The 21,513-nt window shown below is 54.5% G+C and overlaps 3 protein-coding genes across 3 annotated transcripts; all 3 read left to right on the forward strand.

The window, feature by feature from the left end:
* Window positions 1–473: 473 nt before the first annotated feature.
* acu-9 (Malate synthase, glyoxysomal) lies at window positions 474–2,488 on the forward strand (the record flags this gene model as incomplete). The annotated part of the gene is made up of 6 exons (XM_036644007.1): window positions 474–834; window positions 903–1,480; window positions 1,536–1,693; window positions 1,753–1,995; window positions 2,057–2,287; window positions 2,431–2,488. 6 exons carry the CDS (start codon window positions 474–476, stop codon window positions 2,486–2,488), a joined length of 1,629 nt encoding a protein of 542 aa, XP_036490652.1.
* Window positions 2,489–15,560: 13,072 nt separating this feature from the next.
* On the forward strand, window positions 15,561–16,310 carry CGCS363_v012159 (uncharacterized protein; the record flags this gene model as incomplete). Its single annotated transcript, XM_036644008.1, has 3 exons — window positions 15,561–15,771; window positions 15,855–15,981; window positions 16,037–16,310. The coding sequence occupies 3 exons, from the start codon at window positions 15,561–15,563 to the stop codon at window positions 16,308–16,310; spliced, it is 612 nt and encodes a 203-aa protein (XP_036490815.1).
* Window positions 16,311–17,784: 1,474 nt separating this feature from the next.
* Window positions 17,785–19,169, forward strand: ZNF808 (Zinc finger protein 808; the record flags this gene model as incomplete). The annotated part of the gene is made up of 3 exons (XM_036644009.1): window positions 17,785–17,881; window positions 18,047–18,978; window positions 19,044–19,169. 3 exons carry the CDS (start codon window positions 17,785–17,787, stop codon window positions 19,167–19,169), a joined length of 1,155 nt encoding a protein of 384 aa, XP_036490286.1.
* Window positions 19,170–21,513: the final 2,344 nt, after the last annotated feature.

Raw genomic sequence — 21,513 nt, forward strand, 5'->3', positions numbered from 1 at the left:
GAGGTTCCTGGGGTCTTTGCGTCTTGCCTCTTCTGCTCCTCGCATGCATCATTCCCCAGGCCGGGGGGCATGTCATGGATGGGAGATGGGCGCCGGCCAACCCCTCGCTCGAGGCGACTGTGCCGAGCTTGCGACAGCGGCACTCGTTCCTCGAACCAGACCCGTCCAAAAGCTCTCGACTACCACAATTACATACCTTTTTCTCGTCATCTGTAGCCGGTAAACTTCCGTCCTGTCGCCTACTTCTTCCAGAACGTCAACCCTTTTCTTCCTTTCCCAAAACTTTTGTGATCAATTGCTCTTCAACTTCGACCTCTAAAGATACCCCTCCATACAAACACTTACCACAACTGTCGTCCTGTCTCACAACTTAGCTGCGCATTCTTCTAACACGTGAAACCCGTACCTACCAGTCAGCCATCCGACCACAACCGACGACGACACAGTAAACACCATCACCAAACATCGCAAACATGGCGACTACCGAAACGATTCTGCAGGGCGTCAATGTGTTGGGTTCCATTCAAGAATCCCAGCGCAAGATCTTGACCCCCGACGCCCTCGCTTTCCTCGCCCTGCTGCACCGCTCCTTCAATGCCACTCGCAAGCAGCTGCTTGAGCGCCGCAAGCTCCGTCAGGCCGAGCTTGACCGCGGCGCCCTGCCCGACTTCCTCCCCGAGACCAAGCACATCAGAGAGAACTCCACATGGAAGGGCGCCCCTCCGGCTCCCGGTCTGGTCGACCGTAGAGTCGAGATCACCGGCCCGACCGACCGCAAGATGGTCGTCAACGCCCTGAACTCAGATGTCTGGACTTACATGGCCGATTTTGAGGGTGAGTCTCCAAACGTTGTGATCCGGTGTGACTGTCCCCTTCAAGAACTGACGGATTTCCTTGCGTAGACTCCAGCGCGCCCACATGGGAGAACATGGTCAACGGCCAGGTCAACCTCTACGACGCCAACCGCCGCCAGGTCGACTTCAAGCAGGGCTCCAAGGAATACAAGCTGCGCACCGACCGCACCCTTCCCACGCTCATCGTCCGCCCCCGCGGCTGGCACCTCGAAGAGAAGCACGTCACTGTCGACGGCGAGCCCATCTCCGGCTCCCTCTTCGACTTTGGCCTCTACTTCTACCACAATGCCCACCAGACCCAAAAGATTGGCATCGGCCCATACTTCTACCTCCCCAAGATGGAGTCTCACCTCGAGGCCCGTCTGTGGAACGACGCCTTCAACCTCGCCCAGGACTACGTCGGCGTCCCCCGCGGCACCATTCGCGGTACCGTCCTCATCGAGACCATTCTCGCTGCCTTTGAGATGGACGAGATTATCTACGAGCTGAGAGATCACTCCTCCGGCCTCAACTGCGGTCGCTGGGATTACATCTTCAGCACCATCAAGAAGTTCAGAAACAACTCCAACTTTGTTCTGCCCGACCGTAGCGCCGTCACTATGACCGTTCCATTCATGGACGCATACGTCAGTGGATTGTCCCTTTACGATTGATACGCAGGAAACTTACTTTGTTAAACAGGTTAAGCTCCTCATCCAGACGTGCCACAAGAGAGGCGTCCACGCCATGGGTGGCATGGCGGCTCAGATCCCCATCAAGGATGACAAGGCCGCCAACGACAAGGCCATGGAGGGTGTGCGCGCCGACAAGCTGCGCGAAGCGCGTGCCGGCCACGATGGGTTCGTTCTTTCTACTGCCTCACATCGCCGTCGAGTCAGCCACTAACACGGAGTTGCAGAACTTGGGTTGCTCACCCTGCCCTGGCCGCCATTGCTTCTGAGATCTTCAACAAGCACATGCCCACGCCGAACCAGCTCTTCATCCGCCGTGAGGATGTTAAGATTGGCCAGAACGACCTGCTCAACATGAACGTCCCCGGCAGCATCACTGAGGAGGGCATCAAGAAGAACCTCAACATCGGCCTCGGTTACATGGAGGCTTGGATCCGTGGCGTCGGCTGCGTTCCCATCAACTACCTCATGTAAGTGAATACCCGCTCAATTACAGATCATGAGAGGAACCGAGGAACTCACAAGACGCAGGGAGGACGCCGCCACCGCCGAGGTTTCCCGCTCCCAGCTTTGGCAGTGGGTGAAGCACGGCGTCTCGACCGACAAGGGCAAGAAGGTCGATAAGGCCTACGCCCTCAAGCTCCTCAAGGAGTCCGCCGACGAGCTCGCCAGCAAGGCGCCCAAGGGCAACAAGTACCACCTCGCCGCGCAGTATTTTGCCGGACAGGTCACAGGCGAGGATTACGCCGACTTCCTCACCACGTACGTTTTACCCCCCCTTTGCTACATCCACCGTTTCTCGATCATCGCCCCAAACTTCTGAGATTTCTTTCCTGTCGGCGATGACTATTCATTGTGGCTTCCGGTGATTGCATCTACGTTTGCATGTACTAACGACATGACAGGTTGCTCTACGACGAGATCACGGCTGTGGGCAGCGCGCGCCCCGCTTCCAAGTTGTAATTGCCTCAACACCCATCGCTTGATCGATGTCTGATGTGGAACGGGGGAGGCGAGAATGTACTCGTGATGGATTTTGAAATGATCTGAAAGCTGAGAGCCACCCGACTCCGGAAAGGCAATTGGATAGTCGGGGCAAAGGATGTCTCTCGGTTGGACGGAAAGGTCTCGGGCTGAAAGCTTCGTTGGAGAATACTGGGAAAAGCTATTGAAATGGGGATTTGGGGAGAAGCTACTTTTGGTTGTATTGGTTCACGATTGTAAGAATGAATGAGATTGCCAGAAACCGTTTCTTTTCTTTGGCAACATGCCGTTCCTATCTGGTGGATGTAAGCCACCGCCCTCCATCGCCTACGCGGGCCAAGGTTTCCCGTCTCGAAGTTGCTCATCACCGGGATGGTCGGGGCACACCATAACTTTGGGTCGCGATTGGATATGGCACTTCACCGGTTGTCTTGCTTCTCAAAGAGTTTCCGGGCTCGGAGGCCTGTGAGGCGTAGATGTGGCCATCGTGGCGGAGGACGATGAGCCCGAGGGACTGGTGGGCGTTGCGGCACGGTGGTTCAAAAAAAAAAAAAAAACCCGGCGGAACAAGAAACGAACACACGATGAAAGACACACCCCCGAGCCGATATGTTTGCTTGGCCGGTGATGAGATCCCTATCTTTACACATGCGCGTTTGTGTGCATCCTCAGACATACCGTCGGCGTCGACGCTCGTCTCGGCGTTGGCTCCGGCCGGAGGGGTAGAGTGGTGACGTCTTGGACTCTTTCGGGGACCGCTTGAGATGGGAACCCCCTCTCAAAAGATGAGGTTCAGAAAACCCGTGGTTCAATGGCTATGCAGGAGGACGGTCTCACGATGCGTCGCCCACCCTCAGAGCAGCGCGGGCCGCCGCCCGCATATGCGACATACATAAGGGGTTGTGGTGGTGGTGGTGGTGGTTGTCGTCCACGCACGCGTGATGGGTTTGGTAAGAGATGGAGTGAAAGCGACAGGTATTGGTCGGGAATCACATCGTCATGGTTTCTGCTTAATTGACCTGTCACAATTCTTGTGTTCCAGAGACTCTGCAAAGTTCAGGTTCCAAGGCCAGAGAGAGTAAGACCCACGCGCGCGGAGGAGGGTGTCGAGGGTTCATGTCGTCGGGAAAAGGTTGGGGGCCCCGTGACCAGGACGGAGCGGGCCGTCGGCAGTGAACGATGGAAGGTGGGATTGGATCGGTTTGGCCTCCGGTGGACAAATAGATGCGCGACACCGAAGCCATCACCGAAGGCTGAGTTGGAGAGGGGGAGGGGAGTGGACTCGCCACCGCCGGAACGACCGGAGCGTTTTCTTTTTCCCAACGCCCACGATTGCCTCATGTACGTTACTACCGCCATTGGTTCAAAGACGGAGATGATCTTTGCAGTCCCCATCGGACTGGACAGGTGATAGGGGGGGGGGGGATGGGTTGCCATATCTTGGATCGTTGTTTTGACCACTTTAGGATTGGCAAATGCCCCCTCCGTACGAGGTCAAATTGTTGATCGGGTGACTTTGTTTCTTTCTTTCTCGGTGTTCAGTTTCTCCTACATTCACTGGCTTTGCCGCAAGTCATAGCAATGTGATGCGTCATATTGAGCGAAAGTGAGGGCAAAGGGAGTGTTTCCAGATGTCTGTGTCAAGATTCAAAATATGTTAAACATGGTTCAACTATAACTCGTCACTCTACGACGGCGACAAACGTTTCTTTTCGATTGCCTCGCTTATTAGTCTAATCAGATATGATAGAAGTGATAAGCCCCTCCCAAAGAGGGCGCGAGACGGTTTGACGAGCCGCGACGGCGTTGGACGGCCGGGCGGAGGTTGTGTCATGATCCATCGATTGGGAATAAACCCCTCCGACGATGGTTGCACAAAGCAAGCGTTTAGCCTTTGCGGCGTTTAGATCTCGGTGTCTTTGATCTTGACGGCACAACTTGGCAAGGATAAGAAGGAAAAGAACGCCAAGAAAAAAGAAATAAGGAAAGAAGCTACTGCGTTTTGCTTTGGTCTCATCCGATTGCAGTTGTTTCTGGGCCGCGACTCTCATCTTCCGTATCGCTGGAAAAGCCTCATAGCCTAAAAGAAAGGTCAAGAGAGACCGGCACGATGTTTGTTTCCTCTTGCCTCCTCGGCGCTCTTCGGTGATTGATAGGCAGATATGCCAGAGCCACCCCTAAACGAGCCTCAACAGAACAAATGCTTCGAGGCGGCCATGTTTCTCCTCAAAAAAGGCAAGTTGCCATATCTGTCTGGATGGTCCAGGTGTCACCTCAGCGTCGCCCTCGCCGAGACAATTATGAAGGCCCAATCTCGATTTCCCGCCAGCTGGCGAATGAGCCATGTAGTCTTGGACCTGTAGGCTATGATGGCCCGGGTAGAAGAGCGGACAAATGCGGAAAATCAGGTGGGGAATATCTCGTCCTCTAGGTGTGTTTCTCTCACCTGACTGTTGCGCCTATTGAAGGACAAAACAAAGCAAGAGAGAGCGATCGAGTTCTCTCAACAACGGAGGCAATGTAAACGGCATCATATTCCAATAGGCGTGAAGAATTCGGAGGGTTCCAAAGCCCGGAACAAGTGTGTCGTGTGGAGGGCTGAAATTGACTGATGAGCACTGAACCGCGGCTGCAAGTAAGATCGCGTCGACCCCATCTGGAAAACAAGTTTCACCGGATTTGATACGGGTATGACCGGGACGGTCGACAGGAGGGAGAGGAGCCTCCTGGATACCAGGAAGATATGGTGAGCCCGAGTATGAAAGACGTGAGACTAGCGGTCTTTCTCTGCCCCAAGAATGTCATGTTAGTGTGATTGTGTTTCCCAAAAGCAATGGGGGCGTCTCAGACCTCATTTTAGCGCATTGTGCTGCACTCCCCCCCAAAAATGACCGCAGGTGTGTGTATCAACATTGAGGCAGTGAAGGCTGCGGTGCAGCTATGATGCAGGGGTATCTATCATAGCTACTTTTGCTAGCGAACTGTCGTGTTCAGAAGAATGGGATCCAGAGCTTAGTGAAAAGAAGGGATGCATCTAATGCAATTCTTCGATACTTGTTGGAGTATTTTGAGGAAGTCTCTAGCCAACCCAGTTGGACTCGTTGGAATAGCAGCAATCTTTGCAATAAGCTTTCAAGACCTCAATCCGTTCGCTCTAACGTGACGAACCATCGACCTTGTCATTGGTCGTTACTGGTATTGAACAGTCAAGACCACCTGATAGGTGATCATTCGGCGAGATCGTGGTCCGTTTTTGTTGTCGGTCATATTGCGTGAAAGGACGCGGTGGACTCTTTACTCCTATGCGCCCCCGATAAACTGTCCTGACTATCGTTGCGATTGCTGTTGAGCGGAGCATGACGAGCCGTGAGGCTGCGAGAACGATTCGTGTACTCAACATGCTCCGTGCTTGAAGCGAGGTACAAATGCGCCCAGATGTTCATGTACAGGACGATTATGCCCGGCCTTGGTGAATCGAGGTTCTGTCTCGCATACGCAGGGCTGACACAAAACAAGAGCATCGTCTCAGGAGACCACGGCTCGCAGGATCCATTGACAGCGCCACTTCTTTCATTCAGCGCAATTGGAAGTGCCAATGGCCACCTCACATTGCTGCGAATGCGTCGGTCCGGAGCCAGAGAGAAGCATCGTTGGTTTCTTTTGAGCGTGCCAAAAGCATCTCGTGTATTTGCTCATGACATACTTTGGCTGTGACATCCAAAATGGGAGGTGAAGGAAGATGTCATGGAGAATACATCTTCTTGGCTATTGATGCCTCTTTCCACTTACCAGCAGACTGATTCAGGGCGAACGCACCTGAGGGTGTCGAACGCAAAACGGCCATGTCTTTTGTAGAACGTCGTAGTGACCATGAACAATGGATGGCGGCCCAAGACGAGAAATCGCCGATTTGGTTCTCGCTCGGGATAGCTAGCTGATGCCTGCAAGCGAATGCATACTTACAATCTCGCCGAACGTCGTGTTTTCAAGGCCATTCAGCCAGACAATCGGGAAATCCTGCAACCTGAACCCAAGGTCTAAGACATTCTGGTTAATGCAACAGAACCACGAGAAATTTACATTGGAGTGACCCGAACGAGCACACTTACCGAGCCTACGGAGCCTCGAAACCTTCGATTTTCGTATTGGTGGCTCGCACAAAAGACGTCGGTGTAGCGTCAGCGAGAGTGTCATGTGCTGTTCATTCGTACAGCTCGCCAGATACGCAGCCAAACAAAACCGGGGTTTTCTCGTAGAGAAAACGTAGCACAGTAGTTATGACCGACAAAGCGAGCAATTGCTAACAGTCGGATGCCTAGGTATGGGAGGTAAGCCACTTGCTCTCTGACTTGGCAGCCCCTCTGAGCACATGTAGCTGGGGTCTAGTGTGCGTTACAGAGCAGTATTTCTGACCAAAGTCGTCGTCAGTGTCGAAATCGCACTCTCTGTGCCCTAGGGCCGCCAGTGTACTAGTAGGCCTTTCCAGTCATTGCACAATATCGCCGGAACGATGATCTGGGATCGATCGACACAGAGGTAACAAAGATGATGTCGACCAAGGCACCGAGGACGTTGGAAGTCCGTTCCAAGTATCGTGTTGTCCGAGCTCCAGGCTCCTAGACAGGGCCAGAGGCTTGGTTTGTTAAGAAAACCTGATGTCGTATGTGGACAAGTGCGGGCGCGGGGGAGACGGTACAGGAAAGGATGGTGTGATATGAGCGTAACAAGGATGATCTCTTTGAAAGTGCCACTTCGCTGTCCAGCTAAACCTTGAAGATCAACTAGATGGAAGGCGGTTGGGACAAGCTTCGTGGGAGAGATGGCAAGAGAGGTCGGTTCAAAGGGAAATTAGAATAAAGGGAGGGCTGTCGAATGGTGGTGACGAGAAAGAGGCATATTGGGAGGTGGTTCGCGTGGGAGATAATGCTAGCAGGAGAGATGGTGAAGACTGAACTCCAGATCGGCAAGGCTGAAAGGAGACAGGCAACTTTGGTGGTGGCGTAGCTCTTTCTGGACAGGTTAGGCTTGAGGCGTGAACACGCTGTGCTGCTTCAGGGCAGGTGTGGGCTGCAGAGGTTGGCGGCTGGCAAAGGGAAGGAACACATCTTGACGGCTGCCGCGATGATGGCTCAGAGACCGTTGGAGGGTGGCGCTGGCGGTGACGAAGGAGTCGGCGTGGGACGGGAGCTTGGAGGGGTTGAAGGTGTTTGAGCGGTAAGAAGAGGCTCTCAAACAAGTGTGTACCTTGCGTGATAGGTAGCACGGGTAGGTAAGGTCAGGTAGCAGGAGATGAACAGATCGACGATGACGGGAAGCAGCGAATCCGACGATGTGATGTGACGAAGAAAGAGAGGGTGGAGAGGCTATGATTCGGAGATGGGGAAGGATGGCTAAGGTGCAGTACTTTGGGATAGTTTGATTGCGATTGTCGAAACCTGAAGAGCGAACAGGAGGCCTGTGTGTCGTGGACCGTCTCTGAAGCGTGCCACCAAGACCCTCACTCAAACCTAACCAGACAGCCGGGACGGGCGTCGCTAGGGGGCTGAGGCAGTCATCCCCCGGGAACTTACCTGCCTTACCTAAGGCGCTTTAGGTAAGGTAAAGTATCTTGGACCAAGGTAAGTCCCATTACTTGGCTTTGCTTGGACTTGGACTCGGGCTGGGATGGCAGGCGGCCGCTGCAAGCCATGAAGCACGAATCAACAAGCAAACAAGCACAGGCCGTCAGGGGGCGCTCACTGGGAGCCTCGAGAGAGGAAGGGACCGGCTTCCTGGGTTGAGTGGCTTTGGCGCTTAGCGCAGTACGCAGTACATTGTGCCGCTGTGCTGTGTGTGGAGCTCAGATGCCTTGCCTCTTTGGGAAGTGGAGAGGGATACAGAGTAAGGTAAGGTACATCAGCCGGATACATCGTCAGGTAGGTAAGCTAGTTGAGGTATCCGTAGGTGAGGTAGCACAAGGCAAAAGTAAGAAACAAAGTACAGGAGTCCAGACGCGACTGGCCTACCTTGCTGGAGGGAGTCCTGAAATCCTGAAGCGCGGGGGGTGGTGCCGGGCTGGACCCTGAGACTCCAGTGTCATAGGTGCAGTCATGGCAGCTTACGGGGTGCCTGTCATTGCGGGTGGCTCGTTCCTTCCCAAAGGTATTCATCGTAGGTACCGGACCTCACCTTACCTTCTTGTTGAGCATCCGCGACACCTCAACTCACCTTGGATGCTGCTTCAGTGTTGGTACCTTAAAGGAAGGAGAAAGACCAACGGTGAGTGGACAGAATTGCAGTGAAAGAAGGTGCAGGGAACGTCAAGTACCTGCCTAGTAGTAGGTACGAATAGTATCCAATGTGTGTAGGTCGAGAGTGAGGAAGGCAGGTACGACTGCCATGGGGCGACTGCCACCTCCACCTTCTACCTCCACCCGCGGGCCTACCTCCCTCCATCTCCACCCAACTTCAACACCACCCGCCGATGAACACGTTCTTTTTCTTCTCCCTGCCCGTGCCTCATTGTCGGGGCCAGAACGCCTCCTGTGTTGAGTCGCCTCCGTCTTGATCGCAGATTGCCATTCATGGCTTGCCAGCCGTTGCAGCCCCGACCGAACTCTCGGATTCAAACGATTCGCTTGGATACAGTACCCCAAGCCAAACCAACAGACCCCAAAGCTTCTTCACCTCGATCCTCGAAACTGGGTCCCACGACGCATCGTCACCTCAATCAAGACCCTTTCTTTCTCTTACTCAGCACCCTTCCAACCCACCTGATCCTCTCGCATCATGTGCCAAGATCCGAGAACGTGACCGCCCCCCCTCTCTCTATCGACCAGAATCCCGTCCCGGAACTGGCCAAGCGCCGCAGTAATAGCTGAAAGCTGTCACCGCCGGACCGCACCAACATCACAGCTCGCCAACCCACCGTCCTGATGAGTCGTACTCGCCGACAACTCGCAGCAAATATTGCATTTGCCCCTTCCTAGCACCACGAGAGCCCGCCCCTCGACAGACAGACAAACCAGTCGCCCGTCACCCCCAACTTGCGGAGACTCCCAACCTATCACACGCCGCCCGCCCATTTAATTTTCATCTCGGTCCCGATGCCACCCTGCCCGCGTTGCACTGGTCTGACTAGGTCTGGCCCGGCCTGCCCTTGGCCCGTCTACGGTCTTGCTAGCTCTGAAAGCCTTCCCGCTCGACCCCTGAACAGGCCTGCCCTCTAACCACCATGGTTTGTTGCCCGTCCAAGGTGGCGCTGATCCTCCGCCTGCGAAGCCGATACGCCTCCCATGCGCCGCATCTTATTGTGCGTCTGCCGCCTGCCTGCCACCACGCCGGGTACCAGTGCCTGCAACAGCAACTGACGATAGCCTCAACTTCCACCCATTCGTTTATTCATTCTCCCTGCCTTCGCTGGCGGGATGGGGATCCATCCATCCTACCGATGACCCTTCCTCACCCTTGTTCTTACTTGTCACCATCCGCCGTCACTCGTCATCCGTGTCAGGTGTCTATCCGACGCGATGGATGCCCGGATGAGGTCCCTAACATGCACATACAAACACCAGACAGGAACCATCCGGGGGGCTCGCCCGACAGGTCGGAAACGCTCCCTCAGCAATCGACACTATCCCCTGTCCGTGCCAGGGCTCGGAACCACACTACGTCCGTATCGCTGGCTGCCTACAGCTCAATGGCACCTTCCGACAGGGCCTTCCCTACCCCCTACCTTGCCTTACATGCTGCGTGTGGCGGATATCGACACCCCCGACGACGCGCCTCTGCCACGCCTCGCCCGCCCGCCTCTGCTCAACCAAGACTCCTCAAACATAGGCTTCTGCGAATACACTACGACGAGTGCTGACCTTGGGGCCATGGCTTCAGAAAGACGTTTTGAAATGTCCGGATCATCGCTATTACCAAAGGATGCTTCTAACACAATCTTTCAGTGCTCTTTAGATCTCTGTCACCTCTCGCAACGCCTGCGGTCTAAGCTCTTTCTTCCCTCTCGATTCCCCGTGACAGAACACGAGTTCCGCAATTTCCCACGCCATTCTCTTGAGGGTACGTCGACTCAAGGTCGCAACGGAGGATAAACCACCCGTCTGAGCAAAACAGCATGCAATTCTGTTTGCGTCCCAATCTCACTAGGTCCGCGTGTCATCCTATCTCACACGTATCCTCCCAAAAGGACGATACACGCATCTGGTCGACCTGGCCCGGCATTGGCACCATATATGATTTTTTGTTTCACAAGCACCATCTATGCCCTCGCAAAGCCCCATCTTGTCTCGAGGCACCGACGGCCCAGGATACGGATCGGACAATGAAGCTTGATTATGTCGTCTGTTCTGAGAAGGACGGCTCATCCTTTGGCCCATTTCCAACCGTATGTGTACCCCCAGCTTCCATCGTTGGATTCCGCAGGCGTGTTACATGCTGGGAAGAGCCACGGAGACATTCTAGCCTCACTAATCAAGCATGATCAGCATGGGACCTGCTGCTGTGGCTGTCTGACGAGAAACAAACCCCTGCCGCTTATGGCAAAATGGCGGGAAAGTTTTCACTGCCGTTTTGCAACCTCGATCTGCACTACGTAGCCGTATGTACTGGTGGGCAGTGGTGGCTTTTTTCCTGGCTCTTGCCATGGGCGCGACGATCCCAGCACCAGCTTTTCACTTCAAGGAGCACGTCCTCTCCTTCTCACGCATACATGACGGCTTGTGAAAAGCCACGATCTTGCCCCCACGTTCCAATCTCCAACGGTGTGCATGGCCAAACACATGCATCCGTGGTCAAACCCATCTTCTCGCAGAATTTCTACCACCATCAACAAAAGGTCCAACTTTAAGTAAAATAAAAAAGGTGTAACGGCGAAGCAGCGCAGCCGTGTCGGGAACTTGAGTGGCACTACATACGCGTCGTTGTTTGCCCGACGTGAGCCCAAAATGGGTTACACAAGATGTGACGCCAATCCGCAATCGCGGAAAAAGACCTACTCCAGGTAACCAATTTACATGGGTAGGTCAGTCAATTTCGCAAAGCACTAAAATTGGAAACAATATAGACATATCGAGTTCATTATCGGCTGGTGATGCAGTAGCCATACTCTCCAAGCTTGAGAAGCTCGACACCATTCAATCTTGAGGTCATGTCTCCTTTACGCGACCTTAAAGGAGGGTGCCCAGAACACGCTCCCTAACGCTCGTCAAAAATTCCCAGAAGGAGGTAAGCCCATCATCCAGTTCAGGATTTAGGACGAGTCGGGACTAGACTATTCTGGCGGTAGTCGGGGAGGGGAGCTGGAACAAACCTGGGGAGACAGGAGTTGAGGGAGGCATGAAGAGGCACGCGGTGTCGGGGCAGCCAAGAGCGGAACGACACCACGCACATGGAACCCCGGCGTCCCTCCCGTCTGGGAGAGGAGTGCGACGTGGGAGTGGGCCCGTGGATGGGTGCATGGGACTCGCACAAGGCACAAGCAGCGCCGGCACAATTTTGATGACAACGACGCGAATCCCCTCCGCCGCAAAGCACTTACAACGTCGCTTAGGTCTCATACCGATGGTCGACCAGGCTCATGCAGCATGATGGTACGCAGGAGACATAAAGTGCACAAGGACAAGACCAACTTCAACCGTTGCGGTGAGGGATGGGACAACCAACCCATGTGAGGCACGCTTACGGGTGTTTACAATGTCAAAAGGCCCCTCGTCGACATGAGGAACAGCCCCTGCATGATCAATAGGAAGCTGCAGGCTTATGATGGGGACATTGCATTTGCTGTCACTTGTCGAGTCACCACAGTTCCCGTCGCAATGTGGACTAGCAATGGGTGCAGGGCCGAGGCATGCATCGAGTGCACCGCTTACCCAAGTTCTTCCCTTTTCCCTCGCAGGGAAAAAGAAGCCACGTCAAACGTGGTCTTCTGCTGCTCAATGCCGACTTTCTCGCTGGCTCGGAACGGAAGCATCCTTGTGGCATCCCAGCTCGGTTCGCTCGTGGGAACGGAATCTAGCCATGTCATGATCAACAGAACAAACCCGATCAAACGTGCAGATGGTCTCCCCTCCCCGCCGGCACCGTGGCACCGTGGCACCTCGACAATGCTAAGCCGTATGCATTCCCACGCAGCTGGACCATGCAGTAGTGGCGCTCTTAGCTGGCGGCTAGCGCATGCACCTGGCGGAAGAGCCAGTAGAGCGAGACACGGCTGGGCCAAGTCCAAGGAGAATCCCTGGTCCCAGCGAATGGAGCAAGTCCCTGCCTCGAAATGCTGCAATGAATTGGTTCAGCTGAGGGCGTGGCGGTCTGCAGAGGAATCGGCGGTCACGTTTGGCGTGCCTTGGCTCAGGAAACCGATGGCCAGGACTAGACGGAATTGCAGGGAAAAGCAAGAAGACGGCCTGCCGGCCAAGCGACGACACCCACGTTGGACGTTGGGGCGGCATTCTACATGGCCGAGGCAGGCAAGGAGACAACACACACACACTCTTTGAAAGACCAGTGGACATCGAATGATATTGGGATTGATGCAACTGGAAAAAGAGCAAAGAAAGGAAGCCGGGTCGAAGGCGGCAGTGAACCGACCTCTCCGGGGAGTTCCAGGTGTTGAAGTTGAAAACGGACGTGCTTTGGGGCATCCCAGACTTTGCTTTGCATATGCAATTTCTCTAGTCCGGATGGCAAAGACTTCGTCTGAAGTATTGAAGCAGCCGTCACGTCAAGCTTATGAAGGCATTGGACCGGGCCGCCGCATAGTCGCGCGGCTTGGGCTTGACGATGGGATGGATGCATGACGGAGGGCGTTGTGCAAAAGCTCGAGCAGCCGCAGCGGGCTGCCATGTATGTACATGCGCCTGTGACAGCCTGTCAAGCCAGCCCACGAGCCATCTCATCATTCATCAGATCAGATGGCACTGGGGCGCAAAATTGTCCGAGCTTCAATTGGGGAGCGCGCAACGACGGGTCAACCAAACCAGCAACGATAGCGTTTCTCGCTTTACCTCGTCTGTGAACAAGCTGAACCCTGGCGGGCGTCTTTGGGGTACTTGACACAGAGCCAGGGGCCCGTGGAGACAGCAAAGAGATACCCGGCTCGACCCCTGCGGGCTGAAGCGCGAGCTGAGCGCCGCCGCTGGGGGAGAGAACCAACCCAACCCACATCTCAGATTTCCCGATGCACCCCAACGTCGACAAGTGAAGTGTCAGTCTGCTTCTCTCTGCTCGTTCCGCGATAACAGACATTGGCATGACCTGTGCCGACATGGGATCTCGGCCATCGGCCACGGACGCCAAACGGGTGATTAAGATGTGCCGCCGGGTCAAGCGGGACATCATCCAACGGTATCATGTGCCCCGATCTGCCGAGGAAACAAGCATCAATCAATCCTCTCAAGCCAACAAGAAAGGAAGGCCTCGTCTGATAATACCTGGGTACGACACTGTGAAGGGAACCGCTGGCGCGTGCCCGTTCCCATCACTCTCTTTCACCCGCGGGCAAACCTACCTGGCCGGATTCCGCCCCTGGTATCCGTAACTACCTTCTGCGTGGGATACAAAACAGCCACTGCACTTTGTCGCGCTGAAACTCCAGGAACGCTAGATATGACGAAAATCCAAAAGCGCATCAGGTCTCGCTTCTTGAATGCAACCTCCCAAACGATGATCCTTTTTGGCCCTTGATCGCACGGGCGGTCTTCAGCGCTGGTCTTCATACCTCGTCCCAGCGCCGTCATTCCCCGGTATCCGCTCGAGCTCATGGCTATGCACGAGCCCAGGTGTCATCTAAGATGTGGCGAGACGCTTCCATGCCAAGCAGGACCTGGCTTCTGTCAGCTATTGCTTTCCCCATCACGACGAGTGGACGGCCACACGCCGATTTTCGTGCCCAAAAACACCAAGGAGTCTGCGACGGTATCTGCTGTTGGTAGAGCCTCCCCCCGTTGGCCTATCATCTGTACCCAGATGGTTGAGGCAGGCTGCACACTGTACGGCAGCATTAGACACCGCAATGACGTTGGCCATCCAGTTAGCACCCGCCAGCATCACATCGCTTCAGGAGGTGGGATGTGATGAGATGAGATGGGATAACGGGAGAGCAACACCGCAGCAGACCAGACTGCGTGTTGGACCCAGATAGTGACCTCGGGTCTGTGGCAAAGGGTTGAGCAGCTGTAGGGCCTAACCCAGAACATGGAGGCAGCGTCAATGTCGCTTGTCCCGGGGATACCCCCGGGTGCGTGTAGTCGATCCTAGAGACACACACCCAAACCCAACAGAGCCTACCGCCCAAGGCAAGATGATTGACAGTGCCAGTCCAGTCCAGCACAGCAAAGCAGGGCAGAGCAGAGCAGAGCAGAGCAAAGAACAGGACTGTCATCACCCACGCACAGCACGATGCCCTCTGTACCTGACGGTGGGCAACTACCTACGCAAGCAATCACTTCACTGTCTCTGGGATGAGGAGGTCGCGCCCGAGGACAATGGCCTAGGGTGGGCCCAGCAATAATACGGGTCAAAGTGCGAATAAGCTGAGGTTCCGGGACAGGGATTGTGCTGGCCCTAGCTGATGGGATCCCAGCTCTCCAACCCGAGATGGAGGTACAGGACTCTTTCTCATTGCCTGCCAGCGCTCGTGCTTGCACTCGCGGGCACGGTGCCTCGAGCCGGTCTGCTCGGTCACTGCCTTGCCTTACTTACAGGCAGCCGCCCATATGTGCACCCGCAGGATAGCCGTCCCTCTTCGTCTCCCGGTATATTACCCACACGGTCATTTTCCCTCCCGATCATCAGGCTGGCGGCGTTGTTACATTGGCTCATTCGTTCCGAAAAGCCAATTCCAATCTCGTACTCGACGTCGTCCAAACTCTGCCAGTTCGGGGAAAAGAAAAAGAAGGTTGACTGGAGCACCACAACAAACACGCTTCGAGCATGATACCATGTAGCTTATTACGTCGCTTCGCCGCAAAAAGCTACCTCGCTATTCTTCTTCTGGCCCGCTACGAGTGGGCAAAGACCTGACCCAGACCCCAAACCAGATGCCAGCGGGCGAGCAGCCAAGCACATGCGTCTTGCTGCTCGACTGGGAAAGGTCAAACTCAGGGGACAAGGGAGATGGGAATCCGGCGGCCTGGTGCTGGCGTTGGTGCATGGAGGGGGATTTGGGGAGTCTCGCCTGAACAAGAAAGCAAAGCCAGGTATCCGTCCTCTGTACAGAGTACCTCTGCCTTGCAGCCAGTCTCGAGGTCAGGGTTCTGGCCTCGACATTTTGGACTGTCTGTTTTTATGTCCCTTTTTCTTTCTTTCCAGCATTCTACTACTGCCTGTCTCTCTATTTCCCGTCTAAGACTCCAAGTAGGGCCCGTCTTCGACTACCTACCCATCTTCCTTACCGTGTCTAATATTCAGACGACACCCCATCCTTCTCTCTTTCACTCGCACACGCCGCCTATTGCTTCTTTCATCGTTTCTTTTCCGGCTGGCAGGTTGGCCCCTCCCCCCTACTTTTCTTCCTCAGCAATGGCTACTGACTGATGACAGACCTGGCTGGAACACGGCCTTTGCTCTCTGCAGAAACGACACTTGCCTCACTCCCATCCACTCTCGCACTCCCTCTTCCACTTCCATTTCCAACCCAATCACTGAAGCCAATCCACAGATACCTGCGTCTTCTTACTGTGCATCCACACCCTTGAGCCCCCCTTGCCCAGGTCTCTTTGGCTGCCAGTCGCTCCTCACCCCCTCCCCTCCCTCCTTGTACTCACCCTCCTCGTCCGTGTGTTTCCCCAAGGCAAGGAGCCTCGCGCACTCCTGATGCCTACCTTTGGTTGTGTACTTAGCACACACCAGACAGAGGCTGACTACCTCGTCCGTCAATGAAATATTAACCTTTAATCTCCAGAGACTGGCGCCTACTTTTTGAGAAGCCCACCCCCTTCTTCAAACCCACCGTCCCGGCAGCCTGCTTGTATTCCGTCTTCGACCTGTAACGCCCAGACTCTGCTGCCCCAAGCTAAGGGACATTCAATACGCCACTGTCGCCCGTCTTCCAGGTAAGGTACCAGCAGTGCGGAGGTCAGTAGGTGTCTCGAGTGTTGAGAACTACCTGAACTTGATTTACTCTCACCCACCCAGCTGCGTGGTGCTAGACCTTGGTACCTCTTCTTGCTGGACCTCGATGAATGATAAGCCCGGACGACACATAACAGAGAAGAGAGAGAGGGAAAGTCAGAGACAGAATTGCTGGAGAGACACTGAACGAGAGAGAAAAGCATCCTTTTGATCACATCTCTCTTCCATCCTCTCCCCGCTTCACCTACCTCAGACATTCCAACAACTCCCGCTGTCGCCTCCGCCAGCGGAGCAAAGAATCCAATCGCGAGGTTCTATACTACTCTTTTCGTTCCGTAGGGCAGAAGCCACCCTCCTCATTATCCCATCCATTGTCAGACAGTACACCCCCGGTACTTGGAGCTGAGGCGCCAGGGTCTTCTCAGTTTTTGGTGTCCGACTACCCATTCTCAAGCCCCCCTTCAGCCCTCCCGGACTAAAGCCTGGCTGGCTTTTGGCCTAACAAAACCTGGGTTAGCCCCCAAGACGAAGTCCCGCACCATTGCGAAGCTACATATATTCGACAGCCGCCTCCACAGTGGATGGAGGGACGGACTGGACTGGCGCCCTAAGGTGATCGACGCACGATAACTCCTTTCGACATCCCAACCAGGATAGCTTTTAAAACCTGCACAAAGCCTCCTTCGATCTTTCCATTGGCAGACATACTTTACCCTGAGGGACATCTTCTCTTTCTCATCATCATCTCCTGCATACCATCGATCTAGTTTCCTCCACTCCGCCAAGTACTTCTGAACTTTGTTTTGGACACTCTTAAACTGAGTCGTCTTTGGACATACATCTACCTGCAATAATCCCCGGTCTTTCTCTGGACACGTCGGCAGCAGCAGACTCACGATCGTGTTTGGCACGGGGTAACTGAAGTCGATCGACACTGACAAATCAGCAGCCAGGAGCGAGAAGAAGCATAAGAGTTACCGCTCCCGCTCCTTCATTCCTCAGTGCCTGCGCCTGAGTGCCAACTCTTTTCAGCCGTCGGCCCCATTTTTTCGACCATCAGCATTTTTCGGGAGGATCAACCCTTTCGACGAAGCTACACCATCAGGCAACGCCCAGCTCAAGGTAGCGGGTCACACGGAGACTACAAACCTTCTCCGTAGAGGTTGACAATCGACCTTCCCGGTTCCTTTCAAAGAAAGGAGAATATTCTTTACAAAATGGCAATGGAAACCTCCCAGAGCTTTACGGCTCGCCGACAGGCGACCCAAGCCTTGCCTCCTTTCCAACTACCATCGACAAACCAAGATATCCCTAGTATGAGGAACTATTTCAATTACTCAAATCAGATCACACACACTCCTTCACCATGGCCGGCGACGTGCACGAATCCGTCGTCGGCTCCTCCCTCCTCTTCCTCCGCAGCCTCCAACGCGCACCACTCTCCAAATACCGCCAGCTCAGGTCTAACATCGCCTTCAGGAGTGACGGGCGAAGGGCTCAGCCCCCTCTCCTCTGGTGTCAACACCACCAGCTCCCAAAGCTCACACTACTATTCGCAGCACGGAGCATGGCCGACCCCTCAGAGCTCTTCCTACGCGCTTAGCTCTGGGACACCGCAAGCCATCCAGCAATCGCCGTACGGTTCCTCACGAGCGAGCACTTACGAACAGCAATCCCCCTTGCCATACTCCCGCACTTCTCAGTCTCCAGCAACCGGCGGAGAGGGTCTCCCGGGCCCCTCCTACGGCCAGGGTCACCAGTTTTCCCAAGCGGCTTATTCCCAAGCAGGATCTACTCCAGTTAGTTTGCCTTCCCAGGCCTCTCAAACTGCGCAAACAGCCATTCTCGGTTCTCAGACTCCAGTTTCGACGCAGCCTCCCACGCCTGGTGCTCTATCTTCGAATGTTGACTCATATGCGCAGTCCCGACCATCCATTGCACCATCCTACTACGCATCCTCAGCTCCTCAGCAATCTGGATTCCCCGGCTTCCAATCGCACACATCCCCGACCGCACCGTCTCCCACGACTTCTGCCGGACCGGGAAGGGGGTTGGCCTCTATGCCCCACCCTTCCGGAATGGCACCTCCTCAGCCATATGGTCGATACGCTTATGGCGTTCCTCCAATGGGAGGGCCTATCATGTCGAACCTCAACACCCCAGGGCATCAAATGTCTCTCGTGTCTGGTATGGGCGTTGGTTACCCACACCACATGGGTCCCTCGATGTATGGTCACGGCCACGGCAGTCAAGCAAACGCCCAAACGGAGCGCCCTTTCAAGTGCGATCAGTGCCCACAATCATTCAACAGGAACCACGATCTGAAGAGACACAAGCGAATTCATCTGGCCGTCAAGCCCTTCCCCTGCAACTTTTGCGATAAGAGCTTTTCGAGGAAGGATGCCTTGAAGGTATGGCTTCCCATTCTCAAATTCCAATCTTTGACACTGAGAAACATCGCTAACGAACATTGTAGAGACACCGCCTCGTCAAGGGCTGCGGAAACAAGGATGGCGAGAATGCTTCGACCGACAACAACCGACGTTCGCCGGGAGATCACTCCGATGACGGGACACCCACCTCGGTCAAGCGCGAGGCATGAACTGATGCCTATCCCGGTGGCGCGCGAGGGACGTGGCTGTCAAGGTTGTGCCTCTCAAGCAAGCCACTTTCAACGTTCATCCACCCCCAAGGTGGAATGGCTGCCTTGGTTACGAAACTGAATCACGTTGGCGTCAATGGCGTTCGGAAAATGGGTCGACAAATGCTACATGCAAGATCACGATTCCATCAAATCGAATTGGTCTCTTTCTATACGACACTTTACTATTTCTCGGGTTTAATAATACGGGGTGAGGCTATAAGGGTCGTTTGACCGGGGATACCAAAACCTTATTATAAGGCTTCACTTTCTGGGTCAGAAATCACGACAATGGAAACGGAATCGGCGGCGAAGGAACGGATTGCGACATCTACTTTGGGTGCTCAGGAAGGGCGACACACGCAACATACCATCATAAAGGGGAATAATGGGATCGGACACGGAACTCGGCGCAAGGGGTAGGGCCTTGGAGACTGCAGCGGGCGGAAATGCTATATGGTGTTTGGAAATCACAGCTTGTTGTTATTTTGGCTTCAAAGATACCAGTACAATGTACCATACGGGAGGGGAAAGGCTGCCTGGGACATCTAGTGCTGTGGGGATCTATTCAGAAAATTGGACAGGTGAATAAGAAGTCATTTGTGTACAAAAGAAACTTTGAAAACCGGGGTTGTTTACCTTGATCGATTAAACTTCAGGAACATATCTTTGACCCATTTTTTGCGTGATGTCAGCTTGCAAGCTTTGTAGACCAGTGACCGCGCGTCGTGGATAGTCATGGTCGATGATGTCAAAACATGCGGTTCGTGACCAATATCTTCCATCAGCTGGCCCGAGACAACCCTTCTGCCCTAGATATCATGACCGACATGCTGCCGAGACGTGAAAGTCAATCACGCAATGGCAGCATCCGTATGACTGGTACGAGCTGCGCGTCATGGGCTAACAAGGTCGTGAGAGGATTCAGCAACCCAGGTTCGCAGACACGGTCGTCACGATGGCCTGTGGTCCGCGGTCGAGATAGCCTCGTCGGATCAGGCAGAGGCGAGAAACCACAGACAGGAGGACACTCGGGTCCCCTTCCTGACGTGCCCGTAAATCTCCTAGACCACTGCTCCACTTGGGACGACTTAAACCATGGAGCCATATCGTGACGCGCAGTAGCAGCAGAGCGGAAGCAAGCAAGCAAACGGGCAAGGTGAGGTTGAGGAAGGTTTGCGGGTACTGTGAAGCCTCACGCCCCACCCCCTTCCCCCCCGCGCCCGGGCCCCCCTTTCATCTGATCTAGCTTCACAGACTAAAAAAGAACGACATTTTAGCTTCCCAAGTCAGGACGGCGCGGGCGTGCTGACAGGACCGGAGGCATAAGGGGAGAAACAAAAGAGGAGTATAGACGAGATGAGATGAGATTTGGGGGCGCGGCGACAAGCACGGTTGCATGGGCAGCGAGTTGGAGGACTGTATCTCTAGTCCAGCCATGGTTTCGCCTCTCCGTTTTCTGCCATTCAACCACCAACGGGTAAGGGGGCGGGCCAGAGAGCGACTGGGAGGCAGAGAGCGAACCGGAGAGACAAGGCTAGAGAGGGCCGGGACCATGCAGACGCAGAGCCTAGATTTTGAGTGCTTGTCGGAAAATCGGATGATGGGACGCGGAAAGCACAAGTCTACCGACAAAGCGCGCAGTAGATCAGCTTCTTCTCCCCGCGTAGGTCCTTTGCCATAACCGATAATAAAACCCATTTTTTTACTCGTTCTATGATACTCGATAGATTAGTACGCGCGGCGGTCGTGGAGCTTCGCCCATTCCGGCCGGGAGAGATTATTTCTTTCTGCAGCTCAGGAGCAGCAAGTCCAGCAAGTCCAGATGAACTGGAGAATCTGGAAGCTTATCGACCAATATTGGTACTCCATACATCAAGCTTTATGAGGCGTCGAGGCGTCGAGGCGTCGAAGGTTTGAAAAGAACTGCAGCTCACCTGGTGCCTCCTCCCCGCGTTGAGAAAAACGCCCATCACAGCCAGCCGCTAAGGTGTGGTGGTGGTGATGGTGGCAGCAGAATCATGTGGTTGGTAAGTCGCCTTTGATGCAGGCTGCAGTTAACTTTTCTCATACTGTTGCGACAGGTGATGCGGTGTTAGTGAACCCCTTGCGTCGTCGTAGATGCGGCAGCGAGTCATCATTGACAGGTGACTTTGCGGTTTGTTTTTCCCCGTTCCAATGCTAAAATCCCTCACCAAGTGTTGATCCAAAAGGGTTATCACATCGGAGCTGGACGCGTTCAATTCTGGAGGAGATGGCCCGAGTATCGCGGTGGACAAAGCCAGTCCCAAAATGCCTTTCGTAG

This window comes from Colletotrichum siamense (assembly GCF_013390195.1).
Source record: "Colletotrichum siamense strain Cg363 chromosome Unknown KSG_Cg363_contig08, whole genome shotgun sequence".
Lineage (NCBI taxonomy): Eukaryota > Fungi > Ascomycota > Sordariomycetes > Glomerellales > Glomerellaceae > Colletotrichum > Colletotrichum siamense.